Source organism: Notechis scutatus, chromosome 2 (genome assembly GCF_049901735.1).
Source record: "Notechis scutatus isolate UNSWTSFEM ecotype Mainland chromosome 2, rNotScu1.2, whole genome shotgun sequence".
In the NCBI taxonomy this organism is placed as follows: domain Eukaryota; kingdom Metazoa; phylum Chordata; class Lepidosauria; order Squamata; family Elapidae; genus Notechis; species Notechis scutatus.
In genome coordinates this window covers 102,698,056-102,721,182 of record NC_142010.1, presented here as the reverse complement: position 1 = coordinate 102,721,182, position 23,127 = coordinate 102,698,056, and the positions used below count along the sequence as shown (strand labels likewise).

The 23,127-nt window shown below is 38.6% G+C and overlaps 2 protein-coding genes across 3 annotated transcripts in view; one reads left to right on the top strand and one right to left on the bottom strand.

The window, feature by feature from the left end:
• Positions 1-1,933: 1,933 nt before the first annotated feature.
• On the top strand, positions 1,934-16,597 carry WDR45B (WD repeat domain 45B). 2 transcript variants are annotated; one of them, XM_026676982.2, is made up of 10 exons: positions 1,934-2,253; positions 5,819-5,893; positions 6,366-6,467; positions 7,117-7,204; positions 7,600-7,694; positions 9,278-9,468; positions 12,078-12,163; positions 12,464-12,565; positions 14,948-15,064; positions 15,395-16,597. In XM_026676982.2, the coding sequence occupies exons 1-10, from the start codon at positions 2,187-2,189 to the stop codon at positions 15,486-15,488; spliced, it is 1,017 nt and encodes a 338-aa protein (XP_026532767.1). In that variant the 5' UTR covers positions 1,934-2,186; the 3' UTR covers positions 15,489-16,597. The 2 variants fall into 2 exon arrangements, with proteins under 2 accessions (XP_026532767.1, XP_026532766.1); XM_026676981.2 differs by having other exon boundaries at positions 14,943-15,064.
• A 228-nt stretch (positions 16,598-16,825) lies between these two features.
• FOXK2 (forkhead box K2) overlaps positions 16,826-23,127 on the bottom strand; it is a 53,276-nt gene continuing 46,974 nt past the window's right edge. The window contains exon 9 of the mRNA XM_026676978.2: positions 16,826-22,605. Coding sequence (XP_026532763.1) covers positions 22,409-22,605 — 197 coding nt within the window. The 3' untranslated portion in view covers positions 16,826-22,408. The remainder of the gene's footprint in view (positions 22,606-23,127) is intronic.

The following is a 23,127-nucleotide window of genomic DNA, read 5'->3' as shown; positions in this document are numbered from 1 at the left end:
CTCTAATCCAGGGCTGTCAAACTAGCGGCCTGTGGGCCGGATGCATCACACGCTGGCCAAGCCCGTGCCTGATTTAGCGAAGGGGGAGAATCACGATACGTTGCCTGATGACCCGAGTTTGGCACCACTGTCTAATCTATACATGTGCTACATTTCAGTTGTCTGCCATCACTACCATTTTTCATAAACACAATGAATTCTTTACATGACATATCAGTAGCAACTGGCATTCTTGTTCTTGTCACAGCAAAATTACCTTATTATATTAAATGTTTTATCAGTTTTGATTTTCCTCAAGTCCTGCTGTGCTGCCTCATTGCAATAGTGATGGTGGAGAAAATAATCCAGAGGGGTGAGTGAAGGACAAGGGAAGTATACAGGTAATCCTTATGTTACAACCACTTCTTAGTAACAGTTCAAAATTATGACTCCACTCAACAGAGCATTTAAGACCAGTCCATGAACTTGTATCTTGCACAGTCCTGAAGTCACATGTTAACAATCCAGGTGTTCATTTACCTGGCTCATTATGCAACAAGTCATAGTCAAGTGTTTGCCATTTGCGACTTTCTCTGTCACCTTCCCATAAACAAAATCAATGGGAAGCTGACAGGAAGGGTTGTAAATCATCCCGTAAATCACTTTTGCTTTTCACCCCAAGGAGCCTCACTATGGTGTACAACAGGGGTGTCCAACCTTGGCAACTTTAAGACTTGTGGACTTCAACTCCCAGAATTCCTCAGCCAGCTTTGCTGGCTGAGGAATTCTGGGAGTTGAAGTCCACAAGTCTTAAAGTTGCCAAGGTTGGACACCCCTGGTGTACAAGATTACAAGGATTTTGTATACAGTGGTTAAAATGCAGTATCGCAGGCTGACTGCTCATGCCAAGAGTTCAATCCTGAAGATGCTCAAGATTGACTCAACCTTCCACCCTTCTGAGGTCAGTAAAGTGAGGACCCAGATTGTTGGGGGCATATGCTGACTCTAAACCGCTTAGAGAGGGCTTTAAAGCACTATGAAGTGGCACATATATCTTAAGTGCTATTGCTCTTTCATAGCACCTGCCCATTGTTTCATGCAACATATGCTCACCTGCACTCAGAAGTGCTTTCCGTAGCCTCTACTAACCCCAAGAATAAAAAATTATAATACCTCTATAAATTTACCCAAACTAGCAAGGTATTGTCACTTATTAAGCTAACAAAATCTCCATCCTTGCGCAAGTAGGCAATAAAAGCCAACGTAGAGCTTCTATTGTTGCATTCTATTTATATTATTCTATTCATCCTATTTAGCTCCTCTCCACTCTCCGCCTCCTAGCCATCCTTTGAATGCGCTTGGGAGAGATTTGGGTGCGTTCCGTAGCATTAACACCTAGGTTGTTACGTAAGACTTGATACATTAGGTGGTTTGGAGGGGATGGAATTAAAAAAAAAATCAGGCTTACCCCTTCAGTGTTTATAAACAATTTTCCCACACATTCTTGCTGCTTATACCGGATCTAAATATGCATATTTTAATCCTCCCCATCAAAAAATATCTGGGATTTTATCTAAGAATCTCGTCTTTTCCTTCCCAAATCACCTCCGTTGATCGGCAATGTCACAATACAACCATATTGAACTGGCGTGGGTCTTACCGCCCACTCCTCGCTCTCCAAAGTCGTTGCCTTACCTATTTGGTAAGGAGCGGGAGAACACAGAACCGACGTAAAGAAAGCGACAGTTCGGCTTACTACGACCTTGGGTTTCCCCAGTGTAATTCTAAGTAGCTTTACTCAAAAGTAAGAACGGTGTAGCGAGCGGGCTCACCGCCCCGAAAAGTAAACTCCGCCGCCAACTCCCGAAACGAGCCAGCGCTCGAATTCGAGCATGAATTAGCTCGGCGCTCCGCAATCCGGGTGGGTTTCCTTGATCGATGCGCTCTGCAATCCAGGCAGCGACTGCAAATCGCCCGGAGACTACGGTTCTCTGGTATACTGACTCTCCTGATTTTGGGGAAGCCGCTGCTCAACGGCTTTGGTATTCCTTCCAGCAAGCCAAGGAAGGCGGTTCGATGCGCTCTGCGCTCCTGACCTAGTCCGGAAGGAATCGTGGCGGCGCCGCCGCCGCCGCCGCCACCGATCCTCGGCTGATGGTGTGAGCGACCCTCTTCCCAGGCCGCGGCCTTTCCCACCGTCCGGCGCCATGAACCTGCTCCCCGTTAATCCGCACGGGAACGGGTTGCTCTTCGCCGGCTTCAACCAGGACCACGGTAGGGGATCTCCGGGGGCGCCGGGTGAGCGGGGGACGGAAGGGGAAGGTAGGGTGGTCGTCTGCTTGCCCGCCTTGCCCTCCCCCGTGCCCCATTTCAGACGTTTGCGGGCACGGAAACACGGGCCTGCTTGCTTCCCTGTCCCCTCCCCGGTTCTTCGCTTCAGCCGCTTTTGGGAAGAGCGTCGGTTGTTAGGCCAGTTTCCCAGGAGGAGGTTAGCGAAAGGCCGGGAAGCTGAGTGCGGCGCTGGGGACCCGGGCAGAGAATCCGCGCAGCTTTTCCTTCTGGAGGCGCTTTGGGTCTTCGGCACGTACGTGCTGTGGGCGCCTCGGCGCCTGGGCAGATACTTTTGCCCCCCTTTTTTTGCCGCTGCTACCGCTCTCTTTTCTGTTTGGGGCAGTGGTTGTTGGCACAAGGCCTTGATTTAACTACGGTTTGTTCACTCCAGTTTTCTGGACTCGCAAGACTGAAAAGCCACCGACCAGTCAGTCTGTGTGTTCGGTGACTGAGAACAGACTTGGGAGGTTTTCCCGGGTAAGAGAGGGCCAGTTCCCCATCGGCTAGTTCTAAGTAGAGGAGTCAGCAGGAAGAAAGCCAGAGGTTAGCGGAACTGATTTATGGTGAAGAATCACACCCATCCCACTCCTATATAATTTTTTTTTAACAGATTTTATTAATTTTTAAAGACATACAAAACAGAAATACACAGAAATACAAAACAAAAGCATAAAAAATCTCTTTTCTGAAAGTTGCTTAGTCCCGGGTTAAAACTCTTGGTACAGACTCCTATATAATTTCTATTGCATCGAAATGCTGTGTAGTTTTGTGCCCTCCCCAAGATAAATAAGCTTTTATGAGGCAGAAATATTGACGTAGGCAGGGCCTGGCCCTTTGTGCTGGGCTAAGCCCTCACTTTTTCCTTTCTACAGCAGATCGGCAATTTAACCTTTGTAAATAGGTACCAATCCTGACCTGCAACTCTTCCTGAAATAGAGTTCCAGTCTCTTCCTTATGGCCAAGTTAAAATGCTATTCACTGATTCTTTTTTTTTTTTTTAAATATTAGATTATAGAATAAAATACAAAAATACAAAAGCAAATAGTGGGACACAGTGGGGAGGAGAAAAGAAAAAAAGGCAGTTGATTTCCGACTTCCTCTGTTGGAGTAGAATAAGGCATTAACATCGAACCTCAACTTTTTACTTTTCCATAATAATATAAGCTAGCAAATAACAACAAATCAGTAAACTGAAAATCAAGTTTCATTTTTTTTTTTCTACCTCAAGCACAAAGTCCAGAAGTAGTTTCCATGTAGCAACAAAAGTACTTATATTCTTTTCTTTGATCAAAATGGGCAATTTAGGCCCAATCTCTGCCAACTCCATCAGCTTCTGTAGCCATTCATCCATAGGGGAAATTTAATTGTCCTTCCATTTTTGTGCGTACAGTAGTCTTGCTGCCATCAACATATATAAGATCAAAATTCCAATTTTTTCCCCAAGTCTTTTTCCATTAATCTATTCATTGATTCTTGAGCCGGCAAAAAAAGTATGCTGTCCTAAAGTGTGCCACTTCTTTCTGTGGCCGATCCCTATTCTGCCACACTAACAAAGATAGTGAATGGTGCTTAATTTACTGCAGGGTAAGTTAAAAAAAGGATTGATGGACCCCCATTTAGTTTCTCTTCCGAGATTTAATCGCTGATGGAAAACAACCATAACTCCTCCTTATATGTGTTAGGTGAATTTTAGACATGCTTTGAATGGTGGGTTTAGCCATCACTTATCAAATTGTCCAACTAATAGGCACTAAGGGTGTATTTGGAGTAAAGCAAGAAAGAGTTCTCCAAGTTTTGCTGCAGATTTTTCTGAACATTGATATTGCGCATTCTGAAAGAATATAAACCCTGTCCCAAAGAGCCTGGCTAGCAGATAACAAACTGGAGGAAAAGTAAAGGAGAAGTAGGAGACAGCAATTGCTTGATAAGGTATAAGCTCCTTCTTGACTAGGACTGCTGGGGTCAGAGAAGCAGAAGCAAAGTAAAGCGGAGTGATCAAGGAGTTCAGTTTGTTTGTTTTATTTGTATTTCTGCCTACCCTATAAACCATTCAAAGTAGCATAGACCAGGGGTCCCCAACCACCTGTCCCCAGACCGGTAGCGGTCCGTGGATCATTTTTTACCGGGCCGCAAAGCTTGGGCGCCGCCATCTTGTTTTGACGGCGCTTCCGGGTTTTCGGTTGCTTCTGGGTTTTTGGTTGGAAAGTACTTCCGGGTTTTCAGTTGGAAAGCGGCGTTTGGGTGCTCGCGCCTTAGTTTCGTTGGGGGGGGGCGGCTTTGAACGAAGAGCCGTCCCGATGGCGGTGGAGTCTCGCGTTACTCAGGTACCGGTCCGTGAAGAATAAATAATCGTGAAACCGGTCCCTGGTTCAAGAAAGGTTGGGGGCCACTGGCATAGACAGTTAAAAGCACATTGTAACAGTAAAAGTAGAACTCAATAGCCAGCAAGCCCAAATGCCAGAAAATAACCATGGAGAACACAAGTCTTAGGGCTGATTTTGATTTATTTACTCTGAAAATTACAATAACCACTAGGGATCTACAAAACGTTCTACATACAAACCATTTCATTCACAGAAGAGCTGGTTTAAGGTTCTTCATACATGATTGAAATACAAGAGTTTTGGGTGGGTTGGCCTGTATATGAAATCAAACGGTTGTTTTGTCCTGATGTAGACCAAAGCATGATCGTTCTGGACAGTTTGATTTGAGAGGAGCACAGTTGGCTAAAAGAAGCAGAGGAAGGAAGATACTAAGAAGATAGGCTGGCAGGCAGTCTGTTGCAATATCTATATTAGGAGCTACTTCCTTGCAGCTGAGACTATTCCAGTAAAGAACAGAAACACAGTTGTTGCAGTGACTGAGGGTAGGAAAGAAAGGTCCTGCAAAGATTGAAGGAGGCATGGGCCTGCCAGGTGTGCTGGGAATCTCTGCCAGTGGAAATTAAATGAAGGGAGAAAAATGTGTGTGTGTGTGTGTGTAGAGCTGCTAAGAAGGGGTGACATACATCAGCTGTGCCTTAAGTGAAAGGCATTCCTCCATATTTTCTATTATCTGCCTATCAAAACCACCAAACTGTTTTGAGTTTTGATTCTGCAGCCAATCTGAAAGGATTCAGCTGTACCTCCAGAACCCAATAGTTTCTTCTGGGTTGAATATAAAACATATTTCTAATTTTGTGTATATCCATAATCACCGTAGTTATCTATGCAACAGGCAAAATGATGCTGCCTCAATTAAAGGAGAGAGAATTCATAACCATAGTGGCCTCTTTCCTATTGTCAGTTGTACAGTACTGGACTAGAGCTCTTTCAAAAAAGTACAAGATCCATGTTTGAAATGCTCACCGGGGCTATGGCTGGAGATCTTGCTTGACAGCTGCTTTATTATGAAAATTGCAGGTATTAAACCAGTATTTTTCTGCATGCAAGGTACACTTTAACACACTATTTATTTCATTTTTTGTTAACAGAGAACATTTATACCTATTTTGGCAATCTTTTTTTAGGATGCTTTGCATGTGGAATGGAAAATGGATTTAGAGTGTTTAATGCAGATCCACTCAAAGAGAAGGAGAAACAAGGTGAGATGATTCCCCAATATCCATTGCTGCTTTTCCATTGCTAAATAATCCATTGGCATTTTGATCCTGTGCCTGGAAGTTTTGAAGAAAATCCACATAAATGTATTACATTTTGCTCCCAATTAACTTTGCATAAGATTATAGCCTTAAAATAAAATGTTTGATTGCCAGGGAAATCTGAAACTTGAGGGCAGTTCTCATTAACTATTCATGGCAGTATTGTTTCCTGACTTATAATAGTTATCCATAATATATAATCAGAAAAAAAAACCTCTGAGCATTCTAAGAGAGAGAGAGAGAGAGAACATTTTCTCAGAAAGAGGCAAACAAAAATGTACTACATGTAAGTCTAAATGTAATGTAAAGTCTGAAGAGAAATTCCCTTTATTCTACACATATATTCTGACGTTAGTAAATTCTGCATTGAATTTTTGATTTTATATATATATATTCTTCCTGCTCTGCCCCTTAGAATTCCTAGAAGGAGGTGTCGGCCATGTTGAAATGTTGTTTCGCTGCAATTATTTAGCTTTGGTTGGTGGAGGGAAAAAGCCAAAGTATCCTCCTAATAAAGGTATGGTATGGAATATTAAATAGCATTTTTACTCTTGGGTTCAGTCTTAAAACTGCCACAATGCTGTAACTGAATTGTATACCTCTCGTGAGTGGTTACAGTTTAAACAAATGTGAGGGCAGTTCTAAATTTTTCAGAAGGGGGCAATGAAACTATTTATTTGTTAGAGCAGACCCCGGTCTCTTGTACTTCCTATGTATGACTGTTTATGATTTTTATTTATGAATAAATAATAAACAGATGCTACTTATTGCATCTCTTAATAGACATATAGTACAATAAAAAGGCACAAGGGTTAGAGAGATGGATTGGACACAAGATGAAAGATGGGGAAAGGTTTAAGAATGGGATCCATAAAACTGAATGTAGGAATAGCTCAAAGAAATTTAGGGGATCAAGACGGGGGAATTTTGAGTTTTGTAAGAGTTGTTACAAGTGATAGAAGTTGTAATTAGTTTCCATTCTGGTTGGATCTCACGAAAGTTGGGAGTCCAACGTTTTTTGAAGATATCCCAGAATTAAAAAAATATCTGTCCAAATTTGGAATAGGAATATTTTGCTTTATCTGTATATTGGGATATAACTTTCTACGGGAGCTGGTGTTGAAGGTGCTTGTTTTAAAATTAATCAGATACTTCCTTCTCTGCAGTGATGATCTGGGATGACTTGAAAAAGAAGACAGTTATTGAAATAGAATTTTCCACAGAAGTCAAAGCTGTTAAGCTGAGAAGGGACAGGTAAGTGTTCAGTTTGTGGAACAGAAGGTTCCTTTTATTTATGTTTGTTTTGATTTGTTCCATTAGTTAGATATTTTTAAGGAAGGAAAAGACTGTGAGTGTTCATTATTTATTAACACACTGAACTGTTTTGAATATGATGGAATAAAGGAAGGGATACTGTACTGATCTGCTTCAGTAAACACAAATCATTCTCAACCTTACGGAACCTCTCTGGCAGAAATATGCATGAGCTCCTGCTTTATAACTACTTCTGATATACTTTTAAATAATTTTGAAAGCTTTGCTGTAATAGCCTAAAGCAAAAGGAGGAAAATTGATCTAGGGTTGGCATAATCATGCTTTCCAGTACAATCTGAGTACTGTATCTGAGTACTGTGCCTTTTCTCTTCCAGAATTGTCGTAGTTTTGGACTCTATGATTAAAGTTTTCACATTCACACACAATCCTCACCAATTACACGTTTTTGAAACTTGCTACAACCCTAAAGGTATGTGGTCTCCATTGCACAGAAGACATATTGGTTTGTGTTTTGCTGGCATTATGCCTTGTGGGGGTCAGTTGATGTTGCTTATTTGGCATGTAGTCACTGTTCCTAAGACAATTTGGCATTTTCTAAATGGAAAGCAAATGCTTTATTACTGAGCTCAGTGAGGTATATCATCCCCATTGCATGGGGTGGCAGGGCGCAGCAGCCATTTGTCTTTATCTTGAAGTTTGAAAAGAATCTTTTGGGAAGGTCCCTCTATCATATAATTGTTCTGACCTAGGCTTCCTTAGATGGCATAAAACACAATCTTAGTTCCGGCAAAACCTCTTTTATTTCAATGGTTGTGAATTACGTTCATTCACAGCCTGCAAGGCTTCACAAACAGTCTTTCAGGGGAATGTTTATAAACACCCACCTTATCGCACTTGGAATGCTGCCAGAGAACTAATTGTCAAACACAGAGAAAGACCAAACTTGACACACAGAGTCAAACAGAACTTTTCAAAGCTTGAATCGACCAGACAAACTAATTGCTTCCTGCAAAAGCTCATGTCCCGTTTGCTCCTCTTTTATGAGCTATGGGAGGGACCAATCAATCATCTCCGAGGTGTGGCCTTACTCCTGAGTCAACTCTCCTTTCTCAATTCTTCTTGTCTTCTGGTAGCCCTGCACATGCGCAGACTGGGAAACGGTTCCAGAAATCCCCCCGCCTCACTGCTGTCTTGAGTCTGAAGGCAGCTGATGACTGCCAGCCTGCTCTGGCCCCATCCCTGCCTCCGACGCAGAGCCCTCATCCGAGCCCCCCTCAGCCTCCAAGACTGGCCCAGGTTCCTCCCCAACCTCCTTGCTATTGTCTGACTCTGCTTTCAGCTCCGTCGGCCAAAACACTAATATTAAATGTAAATTCTGAGGATTTATTACTGCCAGGCCCCAAGAACTAACAGAACTAACTAACACCTGGAATTACTTTTGAGCAGCTTTCTTTATTGCTCCTCACCTATAGAGAGAAATCTTGCCAAACTAAAGCAACTATTTGCATCACTATAGACACACTCTGGGAATCATTAAGGGAAAAATCTCCTTGACTCTTTCTCCTGACCAAACTTTACATGCTTCACTATCTCTTTGCCCTCTGGAATGCAGGCCTTCCCTTCTGGAAATCCAGACTACATTCTACCACAATTATACAGATATTAAAGTTTCTGGCTATATAATACATATTATACATACAGAAGTAATTTATGCTAATCTTAAATCTAAACTACAGATAGAAGACATACATGTAATTGTAATTCAGGGTTGAACTTGATGCTCCCTCAGCTTGGTGTTTTTCTTGCAGCCATTTCATTACCAAATGAAATAGCAAGTGGGTTGATAATGTTGCCAAGTTTCATAATGAAACATCTGCAAGGAAAGCACCAAGCTCAGAGACGACCAAGAACCTCAAGATAATCCTAAAGCGTAGCTTACTCTGTGAAATGGCTCATCGGTCTGAGGACATTAAAACAATTTTAGGTGGGATGGTCTGAGAGATACTGTAGTAAAAATAGCTGTTCTTTAATACTTCCAATTGTTTATTTTAGGTCTTTGTGTTCTATGTCCAAATAGTAATAATTCCCTACTTGCATTCCCTGGAACACATACTGGACATGTGCAAATAGTAGATCTAGCAAACACTGAAAAACCTCCAGTAGATATACCTGCTCATGAAGGAATCTTGAGTTGTATAGCCCTAAATTTGCAGGGAACAAGAATCGCTACAGCATCAGAAAAAGTAAGCAAAATGTTTTCTTATATAGTTAACTACAGAGCCACACAACAATCTTAAATGTGTTGATATAAATTTTGAATAGTGTCTTGATAAGAGCCTGTGTGTCATTCTTAGATTTGTTTGTTTGTTTATAACATTTATAGGCTTGCCCTCAAGGTAACTCTGGGTGCTTACAATCATAAAATAGAAATTTATAAACTAAAATATACTGTAAATACTGTAAGCTCATATAAAATCCAGAACACCCTGGCCCAATTAAAAGATGGGGAGGGTAGGAGCAGGATGATGGGAGGGATCCATTCTTAATCAACCACCTCTACAGTGGTACTTCCCCCAACCTAACTGGTCAGAGTCAGGTCTTTAGGGTCTTCTGGAAGGTCAGAAGGGACTGAGGATTGAGAGCAAGATGTTCCACAGGGCAGGTGCAATAGCAGAGAAGTCCCTTCTGGATCCCACCAGTCAGAATAATCTCTGAGGCCACCCTATCAAGCCTTCAGCAGTTTATATTAGTGTTGGAGAAATTGGAAATTAATTTCTAAGATCTCTGGATTATGATAAATTGACAAGAATGCCAAACTTCCAGTTAGTAGCCATTGTTAAGTCTAAATTAAATTGTAATGGCTCTGGAGTGGTTTTTATATTCTTTGTGTATGTTAGTCATCTCTAAGTGATTCCATTTTTATCAAGTTACAGTTCGGTCTATTCTTCACTGTTTTACAAAATATATTATGTATCTTATGCAGGTGTAAAGCTGTATCAATTAACAACTTCAGCTTAGGAAAATCTTTACTTTGAAAGCCAGTTTCATCGATGTCATTCATGTAGCAATTCCTGCACACTCCTTTGCTAAGTGAGGATTGTCATTCGTTAGGCGAGCCCCTGTTTGCAGTTTCCTGCCAGCTTCCAACAACCAAAGTCAGTGGGGAAGCTCGTAAGAACTTGCAAGTCCCAGGGCGTCCGCAAAGAGGCAGATAAGTGATTGCTGCCAGGTGGTGGGGCTCTGAGTGGTGAGGGTGATATGGCACAAGCACTCGTGTTTAGGGGGGCTGCTGCTAGGGAGAGGAACTAGGGAGAGGGCTTGAGATGGCGGCTGCTGAATGGGGGAGTAGGAATGATGGGGAAGGCATGAACAGAGCAGCAGGACTTGGAGTGGCTGCTGCAGGATAGGAACAGGTGCACAAGTGCTCAGGGAGATGCAGTGGAAGCAAAACAAGGCTTGGGAAGGATGCGTGGCGGGCTGGCTAGGAGCAGCACCAGCACAAAAGGGTTGCGGGAGGTGCATGGGTGGGTGAGACTTACCCAAGGAACTTGTAACCTTCCCTTGACTCTGCTTGTGGAAAGTCAACAAGAAAGAGTGCAGATTGTGACCATGGGACGCTGCACCTGTCATAAATGCAATCTGGTTACCAACTGCCCAGATTACAATCGTGTGGCTGCAGAGGTACTGATATGGTTGAAACTTTTGAACACTGGTTGTAACCACTACTTGATCAGTGCCATAGTATTTTTGAATAGCCACTGAACAAGTAGTTGTTAACCAACCACTGCCTGTTTACAGGTAAACTGGAAAGGAGTTTTAAGGGTATTGTACTGGACTCTAAGGACACCAAATTTTAACTTCCCAATTGAGTGTTAAGTTCATTAAATGACTTTAGGTCACTATTCGTCAGCCCAGACCCCCTTGCAGAGTTGTTATGAAAATAAAATGGAGGTGACCCCTGTATATAGAAGTCGCATTCAAATTTATATACCACCCTAATGGCACTTTATAGCACTCTGGGCAGTTTACAGCGTACAGCATTATTTGCATATTGCCCCCAACAATTTGGCTCTTCATTTTACAGAAGGACAGAAGGCCGAGTCAGCCTTGAGGCCCGTTCAAGATTGAACTCCAAACTGTGGGCAGAGTTTGCCTGCATTACTGCCTTTAACCAATGTGCCATCAGAGCTCTCTGGATATAACACTGAAATCTTTAGAGGAAACTCATTATAAATGTAAAAGCCAAATGAAGTTAAACATCAGTCTGTTTTGATCAGTTTGACTAGATAAGCCGGTCACTAAATTTTGTGGTGATAGGTGGACTTGGGGAATATTGGGACCAAATTGAGGGTGTCCTTCACAGATGTTAACAAAGAGAGAGGTCTTGCCTGTTCATAGATGTCTGTTCTGAGAGTTTCTGATCAGTAACACAGCATCAATTTTCCTTAAAGACAAAAGCAAAAATCACGCTAAATCAGGGGTGTCAAACTCACGGCCGGTGACCTGGATGCGTCACACACTGGCCATGCCCATCCCCAGTTTAGCGAAAGGAGAAAAAGTTGTGATACATCACGTGACAACGTGTCGTCACGAGTTTGACAGCCCAGCCCTAAATATTCCTTGGAAATGGGGGTTGAGCTCAGACATGTTTGTGAATTCAGTCTTCTGTTCCAACATCCATTTCACTAAAGGTCAAACTGCCAGTAAAAGGAAATGCAGGCAAGATGTATTTTTTGGGCGCAGAGGCAATATATGGCTATTAGGAAGTGTATGTAACAGTTAAAAAGACTGAAGAAGAATATTGGTTTTGTATCGCTTTCCACAACTTCAAAAATTGTTATTCTTTTTCAAGGGGACCCTTATAAGAATATTTGATACGTCATCTGGGCATTTAATTCAAGAGTTGCGCAGAGGATCTCAGGCTGCCAATATATACTGGTAAGTTTTGCTTTGCTGAGTAATCACTAGAGAATTAAAGAAGATAGAAGTGAAGGAGAATTTTTTAACTGCACATGGAGAGGATGGTTCCTTGACATTGAATGTAAACTATTTAAATATCATGCCATTTCCATTTACGGTTTGTTAACATTTAAAATTATTTCTGGATTCAAATTTGTCCTAGCTGCCCAATTCCAACAGATCAACAGTTAAGTAAGAAGTAGGATGTCTTTAGAAAGCAACTTTGTTCCATGACAAACATGGAATAAAGAGATATGTCGCTTCTGATCTCTCCATTAGTATAAACTTCAACCAAGATGCTTCTCTTATCTGCGTGTCAAGTGACCACGCCACAGTTCACATATTTGCTGCAGAGGATCCAAAAAGAAATAAGCAATCAAGGTAAGGGTGGGGCTGCGTCTAGCAGGATTTGTTTCATTAAAAATGACTGAGAAAGTTTGATAGAGAGTTTGCCACGATAGTGAAAGGAAATCTTTATGGATGTGAAAATTGTCTCTTACTAGCTCACAACAAGAGACTAAAAACATTTCCAGAAGGGAAGTGATTCCCTTCCACATCTCATTTTTTTTATGGAAACCGTTCCTGAATATGTTTTTCTGAAAATGTATCTATTAATAATTTTCTTTACAAATGGTTGAAGTATATTTCATCTTCTTTTCAACTCATTTGCCTTTATTAGAGCATTGGTATGATTACTCTTGAATGTTTTTAACTGTAAATTCTGTGATTACTCCCAATATTCTTAATAACATCCCCTTGATATTTTTGCTGTATTTATTGATATTCTTGTGGTCCTCTCTCGTTCTTTTCGGATTGAGATTATCGTCCTTGCTGCCCAAAGCTTCATCTTTTTTGTCAGTTGATTCAATTACACTCCCTTGAAGACTTCAATTTGTAGTTGGGCAAATGCGACGCTAGCCTTAACCTTGAATTTGATTAAGCTGTTCCAATATAAGGTTAATGCAACTCCTATAATTGTTTCTGGAGATGTCAGAAATTTACATTCTCTTTTAATTGCTGGAACCTGCTTATCTTACACCTGGCTTGAAAAGAAACTCCAGATTGCTGGAGGTAGGAAACCTGTGCATCTACATTACTAACTATCAGTATGGTTTCTGATTCAAGTGCAAGTTCGAGTTATGGCATCTTAAGCCATACCCATTTATCCAAGTGTTCACAATATCAACCTTCTTTTTTTTATAAGTTTTCATTCATAAACATTTTTGAATAATAGTGCATTGACAGAGCATTATTTACAAATAGAACACGACCAACATACGTTGGTAATAAATCTCAACATACAGACTATTACCAATAGTAATGCTATAATAACAATACCAATAATATAACCAAAAAAGTTGATCTAGATTTCTTCTTACACTAGATTAATTACATTTTTATGAATTACTACTTTTATATTTATCTACCTCTTTACTTTCAATACATATATTAACCTTCATAATCTTACTTTCTCTAATTTCTACCTCTTTTCTCTATCCATTCATAAAATTTATTCCATGTCCGATAGTATTCTGAATCATCTTTGCCTTTAATTTTTAAAGTTAATCTATCCATTTCAACACAGTCCCAAATTTTCCTAATTACAACCTCCTCCAGTGGAGTAGTCATATTTTTCCAGTATTTTGCATATGTAACCCTTGCTGCCGTCAATATGTGTAACACTAAATATGTGGTCGCTTTGTCAAAATCCTCTGATAGTATACCTAAAAGGCAAGTTTCTGATTTAAACTCAATATTTTGTTCAGTTATCATTTCCAGCCATTTGTGTATATACTCCCAATATTTTCTTGCTTTATCGCATGTCTACCACATATGATAATAGGTGCCTACAACCTGGTTACATTTACAACATTTGGCAGATAGGTTGCTCAACATTTTCACCAATCTTGCAGGTAAAACATCTTATAGAGATTTTCTTTGTAAGCTGAGGCCGTAATCATTTTGTAATTTCTATCCCAAAGTTTTTGCCAATTCTCCAATTCTATATTATAATCAATGATTGCCCAGCCAATCATCATTTCTTTGACCATTTCTTCCTCCATTTTGTAGTTCAATAAATAATTGTATATTTTTAATAAATTTTTCGTCTGTCCCCATTAAAATTTTATCCAGTGCTGTGGGTTCTTTATTTACACCCCATGTTCTAACATCTTTCTCATATCTTGACTGGATCAGAAAATACGGCCTCAATATCAACCTTCTTACTAGCCCTCTCCCATTCTGAAAATCAGAGAAATATCTTAATTTTTACTTTTGCATGTTATGCTGTTGTCCATTGGGGTCTGCAGTAATCTGGCTACGAAGGGAAAAGCAGATTCAGAACATACGTAGGTGCATATATAGGCACCTATGAGCATCTCCAGAAACAAAAACCAACTTTTTTGTCCCGTGTGAGCCCAAGAAAAGACAATCACATTTTCCCCTTTGCATCTGGATCACTACATTATCCTGGTTGCCATAAATGGGCAAGATTTTGGTACTAAATTAATTCATTTGCTGAAAGGAACTACTGTTTCCTACCCTTGATGATATATCATTAACTGTATTCTTGTGTGGTTTTCTTTGTTTGTCAGCCAACTTTAGCACTATTTATAGATAAGAGTTGGGGTGGTAATTAAATAAGCTTATACAACCAATAAATAACTGAAATGATTGCAACTGTCAGCAGCTGCTAGCATCTATTTTATTTCTGTGCCTGACTTCAGTAGGTTCTCAAGGAATTTTTTTAATCTCTTAGCTTAGCATCAGCCAGCTTCCTGCCCAAATATTTCAGTTCCAAATGGAGTTTTTCCAAGTTTCAAGTTCCCTCTGGCTCTCCCTGCATCTGTGCCTTTGGAACAGAGCCGAATTCTGTCTTAGGTAAGGGTCCTAATTTAATAAATGCTAAATGTTTATATTTATATATTATATATATTTATTACACACACACACACATACTAAAGTCCTCAAACTTAAGTCTGAGATTTCAGTATAAAAAGTTACATGAATTATGAAGCTGTTAAGGATGGAGCAAGCCATGCAATAAAATGGAGGTCAGTATAAATAATCCTGAGAATTTTTAACTTGATGTTTGCTGATGCTCAATGTTGACATCTTCCTCTTCTTCACACCTTACATTGCAAATGTGTGATTTCTATAATTATTTTCATAGCAATGACTTGAAAAGCCTCTGTCTCTCTCTTTTCCTAGCAATCTGTGCAGATGGCAGCTACTACAAATTTTTATTCAATCAAAAAGGGGAATGCTCCAGAGATGTCTACGCTCAGTTTCTAGAAATGACTGATGACAAACTTTGACTGGACGTATGGTTTGGTGGGGCAAGTTATCAGAATCCCCATCTCAATTCTTCTCCTGTTGAAGAGACAACTTCTGACTTGCCAATTTGATGGCACTCTTCAAGATGGGACTGACCTGGTCAACAATTGGAACAAGGCAAAGGACTGATAATGTTAGCTCTCCACAGTTGGTTTTAAGTGTTACTTTGGCAGCTGCTGTTCTTTTCCTCTTAAAGTTTCAGTGTAAGGGTTCTCCCTGTTAAGTATCAAAACAGAGTACCTGCCACATTATAAAGTTGGAAAGAAAAGTTACTAGAGTTTTGATCAGTTGAAGATTCTTCATACTAGATTCAGCAGGCAGATTAATTGGAAATGGCGACCCAGTCATTTATAGCAGCAGCTTTTGCATTTACAGATAGTTTTCTCCTAATTCCCAGAAAGAAACTGTAGCAAAGTTGCTCAGAGTTGCAATTACTCAAAAATTGAACAATCAAGTCCGTTTCCATATTGCTGTGAATAGGTATTCATGTCATGTATCAGAGGTGCCAAATATTTTATAGCAACCAACATCAAGTGCTGTTAATTCAGTCATTCTGCCAGGTAAGAAGTATCAACAAAGAGGACTTGCAAGGCTATGTTGTCTCCATCTAGAATGTAATCATTCCATATTATTTACAATCTAGTCCTTTGTGTTCTGGTACTTACGCTGGAAAAGAAAAGGGTAATAAAAGTTCTGTGATAGCCAGCAGATGCCAGGCTCTGCTTCTACAGCCTCCAACACTTAAGTATTCAGAACACACTCAAATGATGCCTTTTTAGAACTATAAGGTGATAAAGGGACATGCCTCATTTTTCAAAACCCTTGGAACACATGTATGTGACCACTTAATTTTAATTTATCACTACAACAGTTTCAATTAATTTCATTTGCATACATGCTTCAAAATTTATTGAAGGCTTAATGCATTCAGCTGTAAAGCATCCAAACTTTTCACTTAATTAAAACCTATACTCAAATGTGGGTTTGCATGTTGCTTTTAAATGTGTACTTAATCATGAAAGTTATTTTGCACATCTTTTGTAATATTCTTTAATTAAAAGTGACTAATTTACTGTATTCAGTTAGTGGCAGCAAAGTTGATGCTAATTTTACTTTCCTTATTAATTTTTGTAAAATGTGTTATATTGCTTGTGATTCAAGCCCCGTCATCCATATCCAGCTCCCACTTAGTACCCAAGATTCAGGCTTCTCAAAATGTTTACCAAGAAACACTTTCTCATTCTTTATTAAAAATATGAAGGTCTTCCTTTCTCCAAGATTGACAGAATTCAAGAAATACAAATCTCACTTTTTACACATGGGGATTTTATTTTATGAATTTTCAAATTCATCTTGAAAGTACCATAATAATCTGGTCATACTTTGAAGGGACTTAATAGAAATGCTGTATACAATCAAAGTAATGTGCTGATGAACTTTGATTTTCCTATTTCAAAGGGAAAAACTGTTGAGGTAAACGAGTGTTAATGTGCTGCACTGAAATTGCCTGAAGTTCAACCAAGTTACTAATTTCAATTCACACTGCAATCAGTACTGGTTTGTAAATAAACCCTATGTATAAATAGGGTATTCATGACATGCTAAAACACAGCTGGCTACGGACACAGCTCTTTAAAAAAATAAAAATAAAAAAGCGGGATGGCCTAAGCTGGATCAGAGATATTCCACAAGTGCTGAGTATGAGCCTCTCCCCAGTTTCCCCCCTGCCTTCTAGGGACTAGAATACAAAGAAAAGCTGCAATGCTTGCTTCTCTGTTTAGAGGCCCAAGACTAAACCACTAAGTTATTGCTTTTCACTGTATTTGGAATTCAATTGTTTGCACTCCAGAATTCATATTGATGGGAGAGGGCTTTTAAACATTAAATACTGCTATTCAGGTGACATAGCCATTATTCAATTATCTAAATTTAAACCATGAATACAAACATTTATTCATATCAAATGTTAAAATAATTCAATGTAATTATATCTGTTTGCCAGGTTTTTATGTCACATGAAGAATACATGATTTAACTTCTCAAATTACATTTGCCACTTGTTTCTACATCCAATTTAGATAAACATTTTGCCAAATACATAAAAGCGCAGAAGCTATTCATGAATGCTTATATTTATGTGACCTCAGATCCCTAAGAGCCAGACCAACTTCAGGCTGCTTTAAGACCAACAACGTTTAAACATAATCAAGGCATTCTGCCTGGTTCATAATCACGCAGTAACATGTCCCAACTCTTTAAGTATAAACTAGGCTTTTATAGAACAAATTATATTGGCTGAACTTAAGAGTAATTGCCATTTGTGATAAATGTTGGTTATATATTCTGAGTTGAGCTTAAATGGAAATAATTTGGATAAAGGAGACAAGGTAGTGGTAGTCAGGTTCACCAGGTAAAATGACTTTATATCATCTAAATATGCTAGCCATTGCATTAAGCCATTGTATGGTTTGTGTTTTGGCATATGTGAACCCATCCAATTATGATTTAGTCAGATAATTCAACATGCCTGAAACAAGATTTGTAAACAAATCTTTTTAATGAATGATAACAGGTAAAGATCTAAAACTCTTGCACATTATTTCCCTCAATAAAATCATCCTAGGAGTGAGATGCAACTTATTGGGTTATATGTAGTTGGTTTTGCAGTGTAACAATGATTTATAGTATACTAAGTAGCATGTATATTTATGGGCAGTATCCAATTTGTGTGGTATTAAACCTGTAAGGGAGCAAAGGGACACAAATGACAAAATCTGTTTGCTATCATCAGATAAACACCAAAACATGATTATCAGAATCAAAAACATAATTATGATGTGACTATGTCACCTATTGCTATGGACATTAGTGCATTGTTAGATTGGATTCATGCATTGTAATTCATAATGGAATTTTGACTTTAGCTTAACATACTGTACAAGCCCAACTGCTAATTCCTTGGCTGCTTAAAGGGAAAAATGGTTATAATAAGTGCATAGGGCAAAAAGTAAATTTAGCAATTCTAGTAAGATGCTATTTTTTCCTTTGTGTCTTTGAATCAGTCTTGACTATACAACTCCTTGCAGGTTTTTTGGCAATATTTTCAGAAGTGATTGCCATTGCTGCCTTCTTCCTAGGGCTGAGAGGGTTTGCCTGACCCAAAGTTACCCAGCTTGCTTCATGCAAAAAGTGGGATCAGGATTCATGTTCTCGCAGTTTCTAGTCTGAAGCCAAACTTGTAATCAAATTCAGCATGCTGCAATTTTAAATATTCTAAATTTCACACACTATTAGTTATATGCACTAAGAAATGCAATTGACCTACATTACTTTTTCATACATATCAGAGGAAATTTAACTGTATGAATTACAGCTGTTAAAAATATAAGGTAAACTCAACTCTTAGTGACTGCAGAGCCAGGTTAATGTTGTTTTGCTGGCAAAAATAAGTGGTTTGCCATCAATTTCCATGGGATTTTTTTTTCTTTTTGGATGCCAAAGTGGAATCTAAAATTTTGGGATTAAAAAAAAAAAAGATTTCTCATCCAAGTACAAGCTCTGACATTGCTTAGCCTTTTATGAAATCATCAGCTAGATATCTAATAGCTGATGCTACACTGAATTCCTGACACTAAATTTACTCCAATGAATAAACTACTGCTATGATATACTACCAATAAAAGATCAGATTTCTCCATCTATGAAACAGTACCCTTACATCCACATGCCCTAGCATCTGAGGGACAACTAAAAATGGTGTCATTTAAAATGAACTTAATTAGCAATACCCTCAAGTTGTTTAGGTTACCTTGAAACCAATACAAAGCAACAAGTTCAGTAATTCATGGTACAATCAGCTGTTAATACAATGATTCTTAAAATGCTTGACCCAATTACTCTTTTCCCATTCTCGAATAAGGCCATTATCCCCACAAAACTCTCAAACTCTGTTGCCTTACAAAAATATTTGGCAGCAGCAGTTCGAAACTGGCTCAACTCACAAACAAGCAATTACAAATTGCTCCATTACACAAAAGATATGTCCAAATCATTATACAGACCCACTATGTAAGTATTTACTGATAACTATATTCTGATTTTCAGATTTTCTATTCTTCATTATTATTTTAAGAATTACGTATACTTTTTCACTGTACCACTACCTAATTTTAAATCTTGTGCTTTCTGGAAAAAAACTCAGCAATAATTTCCCTCATTAGTGGATGATAAGCAATATTACTAACCCTACATTCTGTAATTGCACACCTTAGTTCTTGCTTTGTATGTGTACTTTATCCTACAATGCAATATGAATGAAACAGTTGTAACATTAAACTAAGATTCATCCAGTGTTTATTTTCATACAAACTCTTAGGTTATAGAAACCTGAGTGTTAAAATTTTGGTAAGAAAACAGAGCAATATTTGCAGAAAAAGTTCCCAACTTTAAGTATGGCTGTTTTTCCCCCCTGTCTGCTAGGCAGATGGAATTATATTTAAATAAAGCTAAGACAAGTATCTCAAACATCCATCACAAAAGTAATTTGGAAATCATAGCATCATGTTCATGTCCACTGCTTGACTTCTGCCCTGAATGAAAATTATTATCACATATCTCCCAATGTTCCCTCAAAATCTGAAACACAGGTTTTCCTAAACTTCTGGAACAGATTTGGACAGCTTGGGGGGGAGTGTCTGTTGTCATAGCAGAAGAGCTATGACACCAGAGGAGATGGTAAATCTGCCTTATACTCTTCAGTATTCAAATATTTCTAAGAGTGAAATAACAGGAAAAAGCAACAATTTCTGAAACATCTTACTCAGTTTAAAATAGTCACAAAAGTAGAAAAAGAAAGGTTATTAACAGGTAAGAGCAATAGATTTAACAGAGTCTTCAAATTAAATTCTGTTGTTTTGACTTCTCTACCTAGTTCATAAATTACAAAGACTACAGTGATATAAGAGAACTTCCAAGTCTAAACCATTTGATTGTCTTAAACATTTTACCAGATTTTTTTATTCAAAAACTTGCGTCATTTTTCCTAATTATTCATGAAATAGTAATTTTATAACCAAATGTTTTATTAATAATGCAATATCATTACTTCTGAATTAGATGACCACAGCACAAAAAGTAGAATGCTGCAGATACAGAAAATGTTTTGCTTCACCCAGCCTATATTGGCTGTTATAAAACCAGCTAGTGTACATCAATTTTTCATAATCTGTTTAATACGTATTATCTTCATTGACAGTGTAACAGCAGCTCTACCGTGTGAGATAACATGATACTTGGTACAGATTTCTCATATTTGGTCTTCTGATAAAACATTTCCAAAAACTGACTAAATTGTAAGCCATTCCAAGCCATTTCAGTCCATCATCAAAATACAGATTCTTCTTGAAATGATAAAAACATATAAATTATAGCCCAAAAGAAAAAAAGAGCAAGACAAATCAAAGGTTAAAGCCAGGTCTTCACCTTCAATTCATCTTAAATATGTGAAAGGGACAAGAAACTATGTGAATTGGACAAAACAACTCTCAGCTGTTAGTTTAGTTCAGTAATAAAACATGAATTCTTCTTTCACAACTCAGAGAAGAAACCTTTAAAATATTCCAACTGCCAAACACTTTCTTTCTTAAAAAGAAAACTATTTCATTATACTATAGTAGCCACTGTTAGAAAACCACAGTGGCCACTCTTTAATGAAGACCCCAGAAGGTCTCCATAGGACATCAAAAGTTAAACTCATTAAGTTATATTTCTATTGGTGGATGCTTAGCTTAAAAATATTCAATATATCTCTGACAAGATATTTTTATCTTTTTAAAAGGACATGTGATAAAGGCTTTGTTTTTCCAATGAAGAACAGTCTGTCATTTTAAACATACACAATATTATTAGACTTTTTACTTTAGACTGGAAAAATTTGCCAGGGACAAAGTCAACACAAAGTAACAAACAGCAAAAGGTAGCAAGAAAGAGAAACAGATAAGTGCAGCTCTGGTCAAATTCATAGCAGTTCTTTACGTCAGTTAACAGTTCATTTACACTGTATTTCTAATCAGTAACATGCAAGCCCAAAGAAGCATTTGATCACTACACAAGGTAATAAAATTTGATTAAGTTTATCAGGCAACTGCTAAAATATGAAAATTTGCAGATGTAACAAATTAGCTTTATCTGAACTTTAACAGGAAAAAATTAAATCATTCCATTGGTTAAAAAACCCTACATTCGGTTTTACCAAACAAAATTTCACATGAAAAGTAGTATGTGATTCCAAAGTTTCTGGAGTAAAAATGGAGTGATCTGAAATGTCAAAGACCCCATTATTTTGAAAAAAAAAAATGAAAGTACACATCAAAAATTTCTAATTCCACATGTGAACAACAAAATACTGCATATCTACCAACAACTGCATTGGGTAGGTCATTATGAAAGGCTAGCTGCCAAGATGTTGGAAATGGCTCCTTGCCTCTGTTCCCTTTGAGGAATATACAATCGTCTGAAATCCAATCACGCGGAGAACTTATCATGCTGGGATATATTCCAATATTCAATCTTTAAAATAGGTTTTTAAAGTTGCTATCTTCCCCAACTTTTTCCTCTCAATGTATATGTACGTATAAAGAGTCTCTTCGGAACAGGAAGGAGAAATGGAAGGGGGAGGGGTCACAGCCTCCGGACTAGGATGTTTTAGACATGTTTTTGTTTTTTTTAAATTAAGGAGTTCTAAGGCCACCTGTGTTTCTCAGTGCTGAAAGATGAAGTCACAGGGCCCCTTTCCCCGCCATGAGAGAACATGTTCAAGAGTTTAGATGTTTAAAGGTCTCATTTTGGCACCAAGGACCATTGTTTTTAAAAGACTATTCCTCCACATTCCTAGTTCTTGTTGCTTTGTTCACTCACTGCCACAGGTGGGGTTTCAACATTCACAGCTATAACTATGTTTTCCCCATCCTCTGTTTTGATCCGTTTTAAGTCTTGCTGTTCAGACTGATCTCCATTCTGACGTTTCGTTGGAAGAGAGGCGGATGCAGATGCATGAGTTGCTAACATGTGTAATGGACTTGCAGCAGCTGAAAAAGAATTGGGAGAGAATATATTAAACCCAATCAAATCAACAGTAACCCTTACCCTGAAACCAAACATTACATTACCTAAAATATACAAATCTCAGATTAAGGTTTGTCTTAAAAACTATTCTAATAAACTCTAATTTGTATGAATACTTGCAGCACCTGAACATACCTTAAAATAGTGGTTAAAGATGAACGCAGTACTTAATCATGCGAGAAACTAAAAGCAATAATAGATCAGCAGTAAATTTGCAACGATAACTTGGGCTACTACCCCAAGCCACGAAAGAAATAGGTTTCTGTGGCCATATTCAAAGGACTGTATCTACGCAGATGTAGGTAGTCCTCGACTTACAACTGTAACGGAGCCTGCCCATTAAGGTCACAACTGGTGAAAACTCTTAAGTGAGGCAGCCTCTGCTCTTCCTGATGCCACCATTAAAGGAATGTGGGTTGTTAAGTGGTACGTAACAGGTGTGGGAGGCCATGGGAGCTGCTTTCCAAAGCAGCCGGCATCCTTTT

Excerpts from the sequence above, each read along its gene's own strand:
- WDR45B (XM_026676981.2), top strand. The coding sequence starts at position 2,187 with ATGAACCTGCTCCCCGTTAATCCGCACGGGAACGGGTTGCTCTTCGCC. Across the intron at positions 5,894-6,365 it reads CAAAGAGAAGGAGAAACAAG|AATTCCTAGAAGGAGGTGTC; the intron begins GTGAGATGATTC and ends TCTGCCCCTTAG. Across the intron at positions 7,695-9,277 it reads AACTTGCTACAACCCTAAAG|GTCTTTGTGTTCTATGTCCA; the intron begins GTATGTGGTCTC and ends TGTTTATTTTAG.